The sequence below is a fragment of the Morus notabilis genome, unplaced genomic scaffold, assembly GCF_000414095.1.
Source record: "Morus notabilis unplaced genomic scaffold, ASM41409v2 Scaffold43, whole genome shotgun sequence".
Lineage (NCBI taxonomy): Eukaryota > Viridiplantae > Streptophyta > Magnoliopsida > Rosales > Moraceae > Morus > Morus notabilis.
The window spans coordinates 289,562-307,424 of NW_010360031.1; the positions used below are offsets into that span (position 1 = coordinate 289,562).

The 17,863-nt window shown below is 35.1% G+C and overlaps 1 protein-coding gene across 1 annotated transcript; it reads right to left on the reverse strand.

Annotated features, from left to right (window-relative positions):
- Nucleotides 1-6,586: 6,586 nt before the first annotated feature.
- Nucleotides 6,587-8,036, reverse strand: LOC21393840 (anthocyanidin 3-O-glucoside 2''-O-glucosyltransferase). Its single transcript, XM_024164024.1, has 2 exons — nt 7,436-8,036; nt 6,587-7,359 (listed from the first exon to the last, which is right to left on the reverse strand). Exons 1-2 carry the CDS (start codon nt 8,034-8,036, stop codon nt 6,587-6,589), a joined length of 1,374 nt encoding a protein of 457 aa, XP_024019792.1.
- Nucleotides 8,037-17,863: the final 9,827 nt, after the last annotated feature.

The following is a 17,863-nucleotide window of genomic DNA, read 5'->3' on the forward strand; positions in this document are numbered from 1 at the left end:
CAGCATGATATTAGCAGCATATAAAAAAAACGCACTGACATTTTAAAAGAAGAGAAAATCCTTAATTGCCAGACAGCTAGGTTAAAGTCAGAAGATAAATACCCATAGTAGAAGGATATAATGTGAACTCGGGAGTTGACACCGTCAGAAACAACGTCATTTCCGGAAATTAACGCAAGAAAGTTAAATTTAGAATTTGTTCAGTCTAGAATTAATTTCAAGACTAGAAACAGTTCAAGATATTACGCGAATATGAATTTAATGTGATATCCAAAGCAGTCAAGCATTTAACATTTAACTGTAAATAAGCAGTAGAAAAAGGAACCGTCAGAAATGGAAACGAATTCCTGTTTGCTAAGTTACTTCCTTGTAGTCAGTATAATTTTTATCAGTTTCAAAGAGAAACTTAAGAGAGTGGACAAGGGCACAAGGGTTAGGTAATATTTTTTTCCTCTCTCTTTCTCCACTTGGCCGGCCATACATAGTAAAAATAGAGCCAAAATTGGCTAGTGGAGTGTGCTAGAGGATTTTATGTTAAGGTGATGTGATGTTAGTGGTTGAAGGGGAATTAATGACAAATTTGCTTATTCCTTTCTCCACCTAGAACCGGCCATGATATAGGGAAATTGAACCAAAAATTTGGTTGATTGAGGGAGTTGATGTGATGTTAAAAAATGATTTTTAAGTTGTCTATAAAAGGAACCATCATGAGCTAGGCCTCATTTTTTCTCCCCTCTTTTTTCCCACACTAAAATCCGGCCATCCCTCATCCATTTCCTCTCAAATATTTTCTTTTACTCTCCCAATCTTGAGCCACTAGCAAACCATAGAAGAAGAAGAAAGAGATCAAAGGGTCTAGGAGGAGACTAGTCAAGCATTCCTCTAAGGGTAAGGAAACTCTAAACCCCCTCTTTTTATGTTCTAGTAAAGTTTGAGATGTAGAACTATTCTTCTCAAATTTCCTTATACTCTTATAGTTTCAAGCCATTAACAATCTTAGAGGAGTTCAAAGGTTTTTCAAGAGAAAGAGGGAATTCTTCAAGGGTAAATTCTTAAACTCTCCTCCATTAATTTCTAACCAACCTTAAGCTTGGATTTATGGATGTAAATTTGTGGTTCTTAAGGAAGATGTGTTGTAATAAGGGTGTGTGAGTTTTATGTTAGTTTTGTGAGTTATGAGGTTAGTTTAATGTGATATGATTATGCTTGATTTAAGTTTACTTATTTCTGGTTAGAGGAAAAATTTTCGGTTACTTTGAACGCGAAAATAAGAACCCTAGAATGAGATTTTTCAATGTTTCTAAGCTTGAACTTATAGCCCTCGATGTTTTGAACATTTTCTATGACTATGACAAAACCCAATTTTAACTCTAAAAGCAAGTTTGAAGTCAGTTTGTTAAAATGGACAGGCTGTCAAACACAGTTTCAGAAATAGAAAAAAAGGGGCGATTGCTACAGCAATCCTACAGCATTTTAAAAGAAGATTTGCTGCAGCAATCCTATAGCATTTTAAAAGAGATTGCTACAGCAATCCTAAAACCTTTTCAAAAAGATTGCTACAGCAATATTAGAAGATTGCTACAACTACAGCAATTCTATAGCCTTTTTAAAAGGATTGCTACAGCCTTATTAAATGATTGCTACAGCAAAAGAAAAAAAAATAGTAGCCACTGTTTTCAGCCAAACGAGGCCTTTAGAGGCTGAATTTTAACTTTATCCAAAAATGACAATTTTAGATCTCGACGAGTCGAAGAATTGTTGTGAAGAACTGATTTTCAAAATCCAACTCTAAAATGTAGTGAAATGCATATTTCAGAAACTGTACAGTTTTAACAAAATGAAACTAAAACAGTGACGTTTTTAACAAAAGGTTATCAAAGAATCCAAGATGTGATTTCAGTAAAATAATATGGTTTTAGACCTCACTTTAATGAGGAATAGCTATGAAGAAAGATTTCAAAAAAAAAAGGGTTTATACAACATAGTTTCACGGTGGTTTACAAGCCAACCGTAAAACGACTTGGGGAATAGTTTTTAAAAGTCGATATTCGAAAAGAGATTTTACAACGGGATTTTAGTGCTTGTAACTAAATGAGTGAGTTATCATTTTATAAAAAATTGAATGATAGTTCTTTTAAAAGCTTAATAGTTTTCGAGCAAAACATCCCGACGGGCACTTACAAGCCCAACACGATAGGTCCTTAGAATTTCAAGAATTTGATGTGGGTCTAACGCCCGCATTAAATTAAGAGACTTTGTTAGAGTTTAAATTTTAATGACCTAAGAGCTAGAATGCCGTGAATAAGTTTCTAGGTCGAATTAGGCCTTAATAATATAATGAGTCCAATGAGAAAAATTTTATAGAGAATAAGTTACTAGATTGGGCAAATGATTTTCAACCTAGACATAAGTATGCTAAGGGCAATTAAAGAAAATAAGATTTTGAGGATTTAATAAATTGATCCTTATAGTAAATTATCCTTCAGTAAAGGAAAGGAATACATGCCTTAAGTAAAGGGCTAGATTTCCTTCATACGCTACTAAAATAAAATAGCAAACGACAGATAATCTCACACTCTCAATGGGTGTTCATTTTCAGAAGTAAGCAAGTAAGAGAATAGGCTGTTTGGCAAAAAGAGAATTCCAGCTCTGTAAATCAGGTAAGTAGGAATCTCGCCTACAGTATGAATAGATTTTAAAGAAAAAGTTACACATGTTATATATGCATGTTTATGCTTTAAGTATTGTATGTGATGCTATGTCATGCTGCATACACATAAGTAGCGCACATGAATTATATGTGGTTGAGTTAATTTAATGTTATGTATACTATGCTAGATCACACTGCATACACTTAAGCAGTGCACATGAAGTATATGTGTTTGAGTACATTCCATGTTATAGTATACTATGCTATGTCATATTGCATACACCTTAATAAGTCAAGAGGAACTTATAAGAATAATATCAGTTAGTGCCGTATCAGCCTCCACAAGGGAGGTAACTCAAGCTCCACAAGGGAGAAAAAGAAAATAACAATAATGTCCTCCGACTCAAGGGAGGCATTCAAGTTATAATCACGGTGTTGTGGGGGACCTTGCAAACCCTCACGTCCCGATGATTGCGCGCAAGTGGTACGCGAGCACTCGGGCCCATCAGTAAGAAAGATAAGATAAGATAATAAAATTATGATAAGACATCATAATTAAGCATAATCAGCTCATGCATATTTATTCATGTGTACTTACAGTTATTTTGTGAGATATAGTTCCTACTTACTGAGCGAAAGCTCAATCAGATCTGTAGGTAAGAAACCTATAAACAATTCTTGAAAGACAGTGGCGAGTGACGGACGAATGGTGGAGATGGGAATGGATACCGCTAACATTAAAATCTTTCGCAGTAAGTTTAAGTAAAATCATGTATATGTTTATATGATTCAAATGTTTCAAGCATGTATGTTTAAAAAGTATATGTACATATGTATGTTAGGGAAACTGAGGTTGTAGCTAACAACCTTAATTTTGAGTATTTAAATTTTAGAACGTTGCAATAGTGCATGCAACAGATAAACGAATTTTAAACATGATGGTTTAAATGATTGATTTTGAAAGGACTTTAAGAAGTACTTGAATTTAAGATTTCTCACGAAATTCATTTGAAGGTCAAATTAGATGGCCCGAATGTATTGGCTAGTTTTAGAAAGGCTTTTAAAGAGTATATGAAACAAGAGTTCAAATGTCACTCAATTCGAAAGATATTTTTAGAAGGTTTTATCTTAACTAAAATTAAGAAAAGCTTTAAGTAATTTAGTGATTCATTCTTTTGAAATTATTGTTACGAATTATGAAAGTATTCTTTCTTATGTTTAAAAAAAAAAAAATGTTCCGCAAATTTTAAGAAACCCCAGTAAGTACAAGTTAAAAAGTAAGCTACGGTAGCGGCCTCGTAGGAGGGTCGTCACAGGTGGAAGAGCAATACAGATCATTTTCCAACACTGTCCATAATAGCTCGTGACATTTTGACAACTCCAGTGTCAACGGTAGCATCGGAGCAAGCTTTTAGCGCAAGCAACCGAATTCTTGACGAGAAGAGAAGCAGAATGCATCCAGATATCTTAGAGGGACTAATGTGCGTTAAAGACTGGGAAGATGCCAAAAGACGAAAACAACAATACACAGATGATTCGATGCAAGAATATTTTTCTAACTTAGAAATAACAGAATCTTCTGGAAGCACTTAGGTTTGTAATTTACTATTCCTAGCTACTGCACTCTTTTTTTCTTCGCTAAGGTTTTGTCCCGATCTCCCCACGGTTTTACTTAGCAAGGTTTTTAACGAGGCAGTCATTTATGTGTACTCGTCAATTCAATAAAATCACATCTTTTGGGACATATGATATTTTTTTTAATTAAATTTAAAAAAAAATACAAGGGCCTGCCCTTATGGACTAGGGCCAAGGGCCTGGACTGGGCCTGAGTTTTTCTTCTCAAGCCTAGCCCAGGCACGGCCCTGCACTGTGCAGGGCTGTGCTTGGCACGGCCCAGGCCCGTGAGGGGCCTGGGGTCAAGCGTGCCGTGCTGGCCCGGCACAGCACGTTTGACATCACTTAACTGGATAGTTGTTTTTTTATTAATTATTTAAATTTAAGAATTTAATTATATAAATAAAAATAAAATATCTAAATAATTTATTAAATATTAAAATTTAATTAAAAAACAGTTACTAAGATAAAAAAATATGTCAGCAGATCTTCATACCTAAGTGTTCAATTCAACAGAAAACAAAGCATGACCATAAATAAAGCATGACCATAAATGAAGTTGTTCATGGGCTGGGTTGCACGTGATTTTATATCTTTTATCTCCTTTTGTTTCTGCGCCTCTGTTTTATGGATTTATGATATGCTTTTTTTTCGTAATTGGAGTTAGAAATTGAATTGTAAAAGTGAATTTTATAAAAAAATTAAATTTAAATTTTTATATAAAAAATATTGTAATAAAAAATTTGAGTTATAATTTAAGTTGTGAAAAAAATATACTTTAATTATTTGAGTTTTCAAAGTTTCGGCCGGCCCACTAACGAAGAAGAGAAGGAAATCTTTATATGATGAAGTGCTTACACTAATCTGATGGAGTGCTTTAATTGAAGATGTTGGCCTTTAGATCCTTCTACATCAAGAAAGTATAATCAATGCCAAGAAATATGCAAATTTCTAAGGAAAGAGGTGGCGGAGAAAATTTAATTGTTTGCTGTGACTTGCGAGTTCTCATTACATAAATTGCTATTTAATTAGATTGCATCAAGAATTTGGCTTGCATCACATGATTGACATTCATACTTCAAGATTTAAATATTAGCTGGAAGATTGAATAAAAGGTCTCGAACAGTAAGCGGAAATTAATCAATTTACTTTTGTTTTGTCGTCAGGGTCACAATTAACTATTAACACATTTGGATCCTTCCAGTAAAACAATATTGTCCATGGATAAAGTGAGAGTGAACAGAAATTTTTATGAAATCTCACTTATAAATAGGGGTTAAATGTGGTCATATAAAAATAGCAAGTAAACTCTCACTTCACTCTCAATTTATGCTAAAAGCATATAAAAAAAATGAGAATAACACAATCACATGATCTTTTTATTTAAATTTATTTTAAAAAGAAATAGATAAAAACTAATTAACTCATATTTTCAGTCCGAGTTTACCAAAAATTCTTATAAAAAGGCCTAAATGAGACAAATTTTAAAATTTAAAAGACAAAGTGAGAGTTTTTAAAATTCAGAGAGTAAATTAGTAATAACTCTAAAGTTAAAGAATACCAGTGATAATAATCCTTTTTTTTAAAGCGAGCTTGCATTCAAATTAAATAACATTATAGATATCACGATACAATGCTAATAATCTAGTGAAGAGAAGGACATACACTCGGGGTTCAAAAACGGAGGACTATCTCGGCACATAAGGTTCTTTTTGATAAAGATTGCTCTAATCAATGGAAGCATTTTATCGATGGAAGGGCAAATCTAAAACGATACTAAATACTACTAAGATATTAGTCTAACAGACACCATAACAATACAATGTAGGAATTTCTTGCGAACCTCATCATATATAAGATAAACTTTGCATAAGTAATTGAAGGTTTTGTTCATTTTACCGATTTGAGTTTATAATTCGAGTTTTGTTATAATAAAAAACTCTAAAAAACTATTACATCTAATTTTTTTAATACAATAAATTTTTTTTAAATAAAATCATATCTCAACTCAAATTAAAAACTCAAATTAACAAACTAAATAGCCATAAGTTTCTTACTAAAATCATCAAATCTCTCGCGAACCACAGTACATAGTAAACAAACTTTACAAAAGTAATGGAAGTTTCTTACTAAAATCAACAAATCTCTCGCGAACCACATTACATAGTAAACAAACTTTACAGAAGTAATTGAAGTTTCTTACTAACATCGTCATATTTCTCGCGAACCACTTTATACAGTAAACAAACTTTACAGAAGAATTGAAGTTTCTTACTAACATCGTCATATTTCTCGCGAACCACATTATACAGTAAACAAACTTTACAGAAGTAATTGAAGTTTCTTACTAAAATCATCAATGTAAGAAGACTCGAGATCTTTAAGGGAAAGAAGCTCTCGCAACTGGGCATGGTTGGCTCTTATCTCTCTCGCAACTTGGCACGGTTGGAGATGGCTCTGATCCTTGTCACAGTAGTAGTTTTCTTCTTCCATCACTGTTTTAATCGCTTTGCAAACACTCTCCTTTGTGAAGAACCCATCTTCCTCAGCTCGCTCCACTTCAACCCCGGCCTTGAATATGTTACCAATGAGCCTCGCTCGAAAACAATGGTCACCTACATGAGGTATCATAACCAGCTGAGATTTACTCAACAATCCCTCCATTAAAGAACCCGAACCGCAATGCGTGACAAAACACCCAACACAAGGGTGCTCCAATATCAGCCGTTGTTGAATCCACCCACCATGAACCACTCCTCTTCCTCTAATTCTTTCTCCGAACCCCTCCGGCAGCGCTTCCTCAATCTTCTCAGCCCCGTAAGGTGGTTTCAGCGCGGCCAAGAACGGCAACCCCGAAAGCTCAAACCCCAAAAGAAGCTCTTGGAATTGTTCTTTTGTTAGGGTCCACTCACTTCCCAAAGCACAGTAAATCCCCGAGCCAGCCTTGAAGCCACCTAGAAAATTCGCCCATTTTTCTTCTAAACTAGTACTCACTGGTGGCTCTGGCATGACTGGTGCGGCAAGCAGCAATATCTTGTTAAACTTTCTTTGGAGATACTCTATATATAGCCCTTCAATTTCCCTACAAAAAAACCCTACACGCCTTGAACGCTAGAGCATCACTTTCCATCATGCTAGTATAAATTCGGCGAAATAAGCTGGTACGAGTACCGCCGTCGAATTGTGGAGGCTTTGAATTCGCAGCAAAGAATTTTGTCTCGTGGAGGTGGAGATTCATGGACGATGAATCAGGGAAATCAGGCGGCGGATGCAAAAAAGTTTGTTCGGATATTTCAGCTTCTTTTTTCTGGACGTTTTCCCTAGCGACACCGTAACCTATCGAAACAGGACTGATAATTGAATAGAAGACGGATTTAATGCCCAGCGGACGTGCCAAATTTGGTATCCAGTGAGCGAAATCGAAGAAGATAATGTCGGGTTTGAGGTTACGAAGAAGAAGTTCAATTTGAAGCTTTGTCTTTTCCATGGCCATTATGATGAGTGGGAACAACAAAGGGTTAGGCACATCGTAAGTGGTCTCGGCGCCCAAAGGGAGGCCGTCAATGTGAGGAACGGTGATGGGAGCAAAGGTGATGAGGTGGGGAAAGTGATTGAAATGCTCAATTTTGGATTGTGTTCTGGTTGGGACAAAGAAGGAGATTTTGTGGCCTCTTTTGGCTAGTTTGTTAGAGAGATGGAGGAATGGAGTGATATGGCCAAAAGCAAACCAGGGATACATTGCGATGTGCAAAGATGAATCATCTGCCTCCATGTTTTTCTCCTGTGAAAAATGATCGCTGTCAATACACAAATTAACATTTATGGATTTATATCAGCACTCAAATAATATACATGTTGGCAGGAAATCTATATGACAAAGTGCTTACACTTATCTGATGGAGTGCTTTAATTGAAGATGTTGGCCATTAGATCCTTCTACATCAAGAAAAGTATAATCAATATCAAAAAGTATGCAAATTTCTAAGGAAAGGGGTGAAAAAGAAAATTTAATTATTTGCTGTGACTTGCGAGTTCTCATTACATAAATTGGTATTTAATTAGATTGCATCAAGAATTTGGCTTGCATCACATGATTAACATTGATGCTTCAATATTTAAATATTAAGTGGAAGATTGAATAAAAGGTCTCGAACAGTAAGTGGAAATTAATCAATTTACTTTTGTTTTGTCGTCAGGGTCACAATCAACTATTAACATATTTGGATCAATCTAGTTAAATAATATTGTCCACGGATCAAGTGAGAGTAAAATAAAGGGAGGCCGTCGATGTGAGGAACGGTGATGGGAACGATTAAAGAAATTGGCTTGCATCACATGATTAATGTTCATGCTTCAATATTTACAAAAAAAGCTGCTTTCAAATCCGTTGATTCACACAGAATACTAAAAATTAGTATTAAAATTTGTTAATTTACAAAGAATGCGAAATTGGATAAACAAAAAGTGTAAACACTCAAATTTTATTCATAAAAATTTTCTCACCTTACATCATAAGACTAACATATTTATAAGTTAAATTGTCCCAAGCAGTAACAAAACAATTCAAATAAAAGGTAAGAAAATAAATCATTTTAAAAATTAAAAACAAAAACGTAAACTAATTCATATTTTACCTAAGAATTAAGCCAAAATAAAACTTTACTAATTATAAAAGTAGTAATTTAAATAATTAAAAACTTCTAATAATATAATTTGACTTTTCTTCCGCAATAATTAGCCCCGACCAAACACTTCACACCCATGCTCTGTTTTTTGGTTGAGAGAGAACGAGAAAAAACGCCAGTATAAATACTATTTTCACTTCTATATTATTAATCTTAGTAATAATTAGGCATGAAGATCTGCTGACATATTTTTTATGGGGCACGAGATTAAATTGAGATAAGGGTGAATCTTTTTCAATAAATTATTTTATTACTAATTGTCGATTGATAAAATTATTGTGTAAGACAAAATTATTAGAAAAAAATACCCTTTACACACACACCTTATAAATAATTGGTTCTTCCTTAAAAAAATATATAAAAAAATTAAGTACAATTAAAATTCTTTTGGCACAGCAAATAGAATGAATGAATTAAGTCCTTGGTCCTAATGATCCATAAATTGGTAGTGTGCTTGTATGCAAATCATGATATTTTCAAATCGTATGCCAACATATATTTTATATTTGTATGAGAAAAAAAGCAAGGAGTTGAAGATGGTGAATTAATAAAACGCGGTTTTATGGTTTGTGACTTTAAATGTGGTTAAATGAGTATTTGCAAAAATAAAAGTTAGTAGCTCTATATTGTATAAACCAAAAATTGGAAGCAAAAAGTTGTTTGCTCATTGCTTCCAACAAAAAACAAATAAAAATAAAAAAAAGGTCAAAAAACACAAAGGCCTCGTTCGTTTCGCTGATTCGAGTTGAGATGTGATTTTATGTGAGAGCTTTTTACTGTAGCAAAAAAGTTAGATGTGACTGTTTGTTAGAGCTTTTTACTGTAGCAAAACTCGAATTCTAAACTCGAATCAGCGAAACGAACGAGGCCAAAGTAAACGAATTGAAGATGGTACTATTTTATAATTTGACAGATTACAGTCAATCACAATAAAAGAGTATAACTCCAGATGTATTTAAGGGTAATTTTTACAATTTTCTCAAATTGTTTTGGTTGGGACAAAGAAGATTTTGTGGCCCCTTTGGGCTAGTTTTTTGAAGACATGGAGTAGAATAATATGGCCAAGAGCAAACCAGGGATACATTACCATGTGTAGAGATGAATTTTTAACCTCCATATTTTTCCTGTGAAAAAATGATCATATCAGTACACAAATTAACCTTTAAAGGTTTATATCAGTACTAAAATAAATATATATGTATATAAGATAAGAAATCTTTCAATTAAAAAAAAAAACAATATGCCTTGTCTATAATGGCGTAGCCATTTTATAGGCTAGTTATAAGACCAAAACCGGAAATTAATAAATACTTAAAATCATACACAAATAAAGGAAAACAAATAAAAATCAATCCAAATCAATTTAATTTATTTTTTACATTTATCTTCTTTCAAGACAACTTCTTAGTCTTCATCATTCACATCTGGCTAGAGAAGTATTCGACTCCGTCGAGTCGAAGCTCAAAAAAATCATGAAGTAACAATCTACAACGCAAGAAATTCTCGAATCTTAACACTTGAATTTGAAAGAAGCTAAAGGAGCGTGATTATTGGCTATAGAAACTCTCTGCCTGCAAAATAAGCGCAAAAAACACTTGAGATTTCTAATCACCACCATAAGTAAACAACTCCATTTTATTGAAAACCAATCCTATAGTCACATTAGGAGGAAAATCACTTAAATATGCATTAGATCCAAAAGCAAAAAACAAACAAAAAACAAACAAATAAAACAAAAAAAATAACAAAAAATAACAAAAAATAAAAATATAAGAGTTGGGAATTTTATCATGCATTTTATTGGTGACTTTGCAACACATGATTTAGCGGGACTAGAATCAATGGGCAAAGAATTAGGTGGTGATGAAACGGTGGATTAATGGAAAGGAGATGGTTCGTCACTAATAGACTCTGGCAAGGACTTGGGATAAACAACCTCATTAGTTATCATAACTTCTTTCTTATTTTCAATTTCTCAATACGTATATCATCTGACCTAGGGGTACGAGTTAACTTACTTGAAGCTTGTTAAGGAAGATTGGTCTTAGGTATAGGAGACTTTTCTTTAGGCATGGAATTGGAAATACACATTTATTCCCTTTGGTGTACCTCACCTCATAATCATCAACTCAAGAAAATCCTATCAAAATATGAGTGACATTTATGGGAAGAACGTCGTAATTAAACATATATCTTTAAAGGACCAAATTGAAGAGTTACTAGACATCTTTTTAAAAACAAAAAACCTTTTACTTATCTAATCTATCCAAAACGGTTCGTTTGAAGATTCATTCATTTGACAAATCCATGAGACACAATATTAATCTCACTTCCCTCATGAACAGCAAGCTTGTAAGGTTTGTCGTTAAATGGAATAAAGATGTGAAAATATGAAACGTAATATATGATAGCAGCCAAAGAAGTCTCCCAAGCACAAACGTGTAGCATTACAGACATAAGTCCGAACAAGCAACGTTATAGCCAACTGGAAAACAGACAACATGATATGAAGCTGCTGATTGAAATCAACAATATAAGAAGAATCAAAATTATTGTTGAAAAGTAACTCTCATAACTTGTTTCGGTTGTTCCTGACCTCTCTCCCGACTTCACTCCCTTCTCCCATCCGCCGTAATCGCTTGCGCACTGATATAGCGGAAGCTTGGTTAAAGGGAAAAAAATTATATAATAAAATAAAAGGGTAACTAATTAATTGTTTATTCATACAGAATACCAAGAAAATTACTTCAAAAACTGTTGATTCACACAGAATACTGGAATTCGGGAAGAGAGAATATTCAAGAAAAACTGTAAAATTTTATTCAACATAATTGATTTTCATTATAAGAGAACGTTCATATAAATAGGCAAAACAGAAACAAGAAACAAACCTATTCTATAATTTAAATACTAAAAAAATACATAATTTTCTAAAAAAGGAAAATCATAAACTAGAAACTAAATCAGAAACTACTGGACGCAAGAAAAAAGAAAACGCAATTAGAACTAGAATTGAATTTCTTAGGTCAACTTATTACAAATACAAAATTTACTAAAAATGGAAAGAAAAAAAACGCCCTTTTGGAGGCCTAAACGAAGGAATTTGAACGAAAAACGTTGTAGCGATGCTACAAGTTTTGTCCGTTGACCCGTTTCCATTCAGAAAATAAATATTTTTTTATCCAAATCCGACATCGTCAAAAGACTTTATGAAAATCGAAAATTTGTCTTATTTAACTTTGGGATGTTCTTAAATCCTAACGCATCAAAAAGGCTAGTTCCTTCTGCACCGCTTCACGCACACTCTCTCGCGTAAAAACCCGGCACCATCTTCATCGCCTCTCTTCACTTCGGCACCCGCCCTCAACCCGTTTCCAATCAGCCTTGCTTGGAAGAACTGATCACCTTAATACAGTATCATCACCTTACTAACGCCTCCGTTGCAGAACCTGACCCGCTATACGTGACAAAGCTGCACCCAACAGAAGGGTGCTCCACTATTAGTCGCTGATGAATCCACCCACTGTGAACCACTCCTCTTCCCCCAACTCTCTCTCCTAACCCGTTCGGCAATGCTTCTTCCATCGTCTCAGCCCCATAGTGCGGCTTCATCGCCACTAAGAATGGCAATCCACATAGCTCAAAACCCAACAGCAGCTATTGGAATTGATCTTTCTTTAAGATGCATTCGCTTCCAAAAGCACAATAAACCGCAGAGCCAGCCTTGAACTTACTTAGAAACTTAAATCCATTTCTGTTCTAAACTAGTACTACTAAACGGTGGCTCCGGTATGACTGGCCCTGCAAGCAGAATTGGCTTCCCTATTTGTTCACGTCATACTTGATGTAAGGCCCTTCTATTTCTCTACAACCCTTGGAAGCAAACGCATCAGATTCCGTTATGCTGGTATGATGAGTGGGATTGAAACGCGAGCCACATCGGAGGTGGTCTTGGCGTCTGGAGGCAGTCCCTCGATGTGGGTCCGTTTGACAAAGTTTTTGCTTTTAGTCGGTAGAAGAAGAGATGCAAAATATGTGATTTTCAGTAATTGTTTGAAACTAAAACCTTAATGAGTCACAATGATTTTTAATTTTTGTTAAACATGTGTTTAGGACTGCTGCCACGTTATTGAAGTTGTTAGATGTGTTGCCATGTTGTTGAGGTTTTTTTTATTATTTAATTTGAATGGTTCAAAGAAGTCGTAACTGGTTTTCTAGGAGGTTGTTTTCTTTCAGAAGATCATGTGTAGAATCGTGGCTGAATTTCAGGACTATGATGTTAGTGGTTAGTTATGTTTTATTTATAAATTGTAATTCAGATTGTATGAACAAATTACTCACGTTTGCATCAGTTCTCTCTCTCTCTCTCTTTTTCATTGTTCTTTATTTTACCGTTGTTGTTCCTTTATCACAAGCAAACATTGTTTTCTGGTTTTTTATTCAAATTAACAACAATTGGTATCAGAGCTCTTTTTCTTGAGGGATCTGCGTGTGTACAAGAGAAAATTCAGTGGACGCCATGGAAGGAGAAGCCATTTTTTCTTCAACTCCACCACCAGTCTTCAATGGAGAAAGCTATCAGATCTGGGCTGTTAGAATGGAGACGCATCTGGAAGCTTTGGATCTCTGGGAGGCTGGGGAAGATGATTATGAGATTACTCCCCTGATGAACAATCCCACAATGGCTTAGATAAAAAATTTCAAGGAGAGGAAAACCAAGAAATCAAAGGCAAAGGCGTGCTTGTTTACTGCAGTTTCATCCACCATCTTCACTCGTATCATGTCTCTAAAGTCAGCAAAGGAGATATGGGATTATCTCAAGACTGAGTATGAAGGAGATGAAAGAATTCGAGGGATGCAAGTACTAAACCTGGTACGTGACTTTGAGCTGCAAAGGATGAAGGAGACTGAAACCATAAAGTAGTATTCTGGCCGACTACTCAGCATAGCAAATCGTGTCAGATTACTGGGTTCCACTCTATCAGATTCAAGGATTGTTGAGAAAATCCTTGTAATGGTGCCTGAAAGATTTGAGGCTATAATCACAACCTTAGAAAATACTAAGGACTTGTCCAAAATTACACTAGCAGAGCTTTTGAGTGCCTTTCAAGCATAAGAGCAACGACGTGTAATGAGACAGGAAGGAGCTATTGAAGGAGCCTTAGCAGTCAAGCATCAAGATGATGGAAGAAACAAGAAGAACAAGAACAAGAAGATTCAAGGAGCAAGCGGTGAGAGTACTGCAATTAGGAACAAAGGTAAAATAGGAAACAAAAACGTTGGCATGAAAAGAAATTATCCTCCATGTCAACATTGTGGCAAAAAAGGTCACCCTCCTTTCAAATGTTGGAGAAGACCTGATGCAAAATGCAACAAGTGCAATCAACAGAGCCACGAAGCTTTGATTTGTAGAAGCAAAGTTCAACAACAAGAAGCAAAAGCCCAAGTTGCTGATCGAGAAGAAGAAGATCAACTCTTTGTTGCAACTTGTTTCACAAGCCTTGATTCAAGTGAATGTTGGTTAATTGATAGTGGTTACAGTAACCATATGACATATGATAAGGAGTAGTTCAAAGAGTTAAGGAGCACTGAGACCAAGAAAGTTAGAATTGGAAATAGTGAATATATTGCCGTTAAAGGCAAGGGCACCATAGCCATTGCAAGCTGTTCCGGAATTAAGTTGATCACAGATGTGAGATATTAATCAAAAGCTACTCAGTGTTGGTCAATTAATAGAGAAAGGATTCAAAGTGATCTTCAAGAGCAAAGTGTGCCTGATAGAGGATCCAGCAGGCTAAGAGATGTTCAAGGTCAAAATGGAGGGAAGGTGTTTTTCACTCAATCCATTGGAGGAGGAGCAATCTGCTTACCCAATAAAAGAAAGTATCACAGAAGTTGGCACAAGAGGCTCGGCCACTATCATCATCAGGGGCTATTGTAGATGAAATCCAAGATGATGATAAATGATCTTCCGAAACTCGATGATCACATTCCAATTTGCAAAGCATGTCAGTTTGGAAAGCCAAAGAGGAAACCATTTCTCAACTCAACCTGAAGAGCCACTCACAAGTTGCAGCTAATCCACACAAATGTATCCGGTCCTCAAAGAACTCCATCATTAGCAGGTAATCGGTATTACATTGCTTTCATTGATGATTTTACAAGAATGTGCTGGATTTTTTTCTTGAAATTCAAGTCAGAAGTAGCTGGAGTGTTTTGGAAGTTCAAGAAAATGATGGAAAACCAAAGTGGCTACAAAATTCAAATTCTAAGGTCAGATAATGGAGAGGAATACACCTCAGAAAAATTCAATTTGTTTTGCGAGGAAGCTGGCATTGAACACCAGCTAACTGCTTCCTACACTCCACAACAAAATGGAGTTAGTGAAAGGAGAAACATATACATTTTAGAGATGACAAAATGTATATTACATGAGAAGAATCTACCCAAGCAGTTCTGGGCAGAAGCAGCTCACACGGCTGTTTTTTTACAAAATAGGCTTCTCACAAGAGCAGTGAAGAATCAAACACCCTTCGAGGCATGGTATGGTCATAAACCATCTCTAAATTTCCTTAAAATATTTAGATGTGTGTGTTTTACTCATGTTCCACAAATCAAGAGAGATAAACTAAATAAAAGAGCACTTCCTGGCATCTTCATTGGCTACAGCTCGGTTACAAAAGCTTATAAAGTTTTCCAACCATAAACTGGAAAAATTATTATAAGCAAGGATGTGCACTTTGTGGAAGATGAAGAGTGGAATTGGGACGCTGCAAAAAAAGATGGATCCAACGTCAAAAGAGCCAAAGCTCAAGTTTCTTGTTTTGGACACAGCATAAGAAAGCATAAGACACTGGCAAAATGACATGGTGGATGACATTCCTATCAGAGGCATAAGACTACTTTCTTATGTTTATCAAAGATGCAACATTGCTGTGTGTGAACCTGCAGATTATGAAGAAGCCAAGATGGATCAAAATTGGATTGCTACAATGAAGGAAGAGCTTTTCATGATTGAGAGGAACAAAATATGGGAGTTGGGTGACCGACCCCAAAACAGAAAGGTGATTGGAGTCAAGTGGGTGTATAGAACCAAGCTTAATGCTGATGGCTCAATCAATAAGCATAAAGCTAGACTCGTGGTCAAAGGATATGCTCAAGTATTTGGCGTGGACTACTCAGATACCTTCGCACTAGTAGCTAGACTCGACACCATCAAGCTCTTACTCGTTGTTGCTGTGACGACCCTCCTCAGCGGCCGTCACTGTAGTTGAATTTTAACTTGTACTTACTGGAATTTCTTAAAATTTGCGGAACATTTTTTTTTTTAAAAGTCTTATAGTAGACATATGTTATGAATTGCTTTCTTGATCAAAATATTCAAACCTTAACATATCTGTTTTTCAAAACATATAGATATATCTATATGTATATACTTACTCCGTAAGTCTTGCTTACTAACAGGCATAATCTACAAAACCATTTAACATATATTTTTAGAATCATAATTAGCAAAACTATTTATGTAAAACTGATTCCGGAAATATTTGCAAGTGGTATCCATTCTCCGATCTCCACATCGTTCGTCCATTCGCCGTCAGTCCATCAAGTATTAAATGTAGGTTGCTTACCTACAGTATAAATATTCTATGATGAGCTTTCGCTCAGCAAGTAGGAACTATGTCTCGCAAAATAATTGTAAGTTCACATGAATAAATATGCATGAGCCAATTATGCATTAAATTCTTATTATCTTATCTTATCTTGCTTACTTATGGACCCGAGTGCTCGTACCACTTGCGCGCAATCATCGGAACGTGACCCCAACGACACCATGATTATAACTGAACTAAATGCCTCCCTCTTAGAGGACTTTATTATATTTTTTTTTCTCCCTTGCGGAGCCTGAGTTATCTCCCTTTCAGAGGCTGGTACGGCACTCAACTGAGATTATTCTTATAAGTTCCTCTTGACTTATTAAGGTGTATGCAGTATGACATGACATCACATACAATACATAAAGCATAAACATGCATATATAACATGTGTAACTTTTTCTTTAAAATATATTCATACTGTAGGCGAGATTTCTACTTACTTGATTTTACAAAGCTGGAATCTACTTTTCGCCAAACAGCCTATTCTCTTACTTGCTTACTTCTGCAAATGAACACCCATTGAGAGTGTGAGATTACCTGTCATTTGCTATTCTATTTTAGCAGCTTATGAACGAAATCTAACCCTTTCCTTAAGGTATGTATTCATCACTTTTACTGAAGGATAATTTACTATAAGGATTAATTTATTAAATCCTCAAATCTTATTTTCTTTAATTGTCCTTATCATTCACTTGCCTAGATTGAAAATCAATTACCCAATCTTGGAACTTATTCTCCATAATCTACCTCATTGAACTTGTTGCGATTTTAAGGCCCAATTTGGCCAAGAAACTTATTCGTGGCGTTCTAACTCTTAGGCCGTTCAAATTTAAACTCAAATGGGGTCTGTTAAATTAATACGGACGTTGGGCCCACATTTATTCTTCGAATCTAAGGACCTAACGTATTGGGCTCGTAGGTGCCCGTCAGGATGATTTGCTCGATAAACCATTAAATTCTTAAAAGAAACCATTTTTCTTGAAAACATTCTACACGAATATTTCCATTAAAATGAGGTTTCATACCATAATATTTTACTAAAATCACATCTCAGGTTCTTTGATAACCTTTTGTTAAAAACCATACTGTGTTAGTTTTGTTTAGTTAAAACCTGTGCAGTTTCTGAAATCTGCGTTTTACTGCATCTTAGATTCGGATTTTGAAAATTTATTCTTCGCGATAATTCTTCATCTCATCGAGATCTAAAATTATTGCTTTTGCGAAAAACTGAAATTCAGCATCTAAAGGCCTCGTTT

Coding starts and splice junctions, on each gene's coding strand:
- LOC21393840 (XM_024164024.1), bottom strand. CDS start 8,036: ATGGAGGCAGATGATTCATCTTTGCACATCGCAATGTATCCCTGGTTT. Junction 7,360..7,435: donor GCCTCCACAATTCGACGGCG/GTACTCGTACCA, acceptor CAAGGCGTGTAG/GGTTTTTTTGTAGGGAAATT.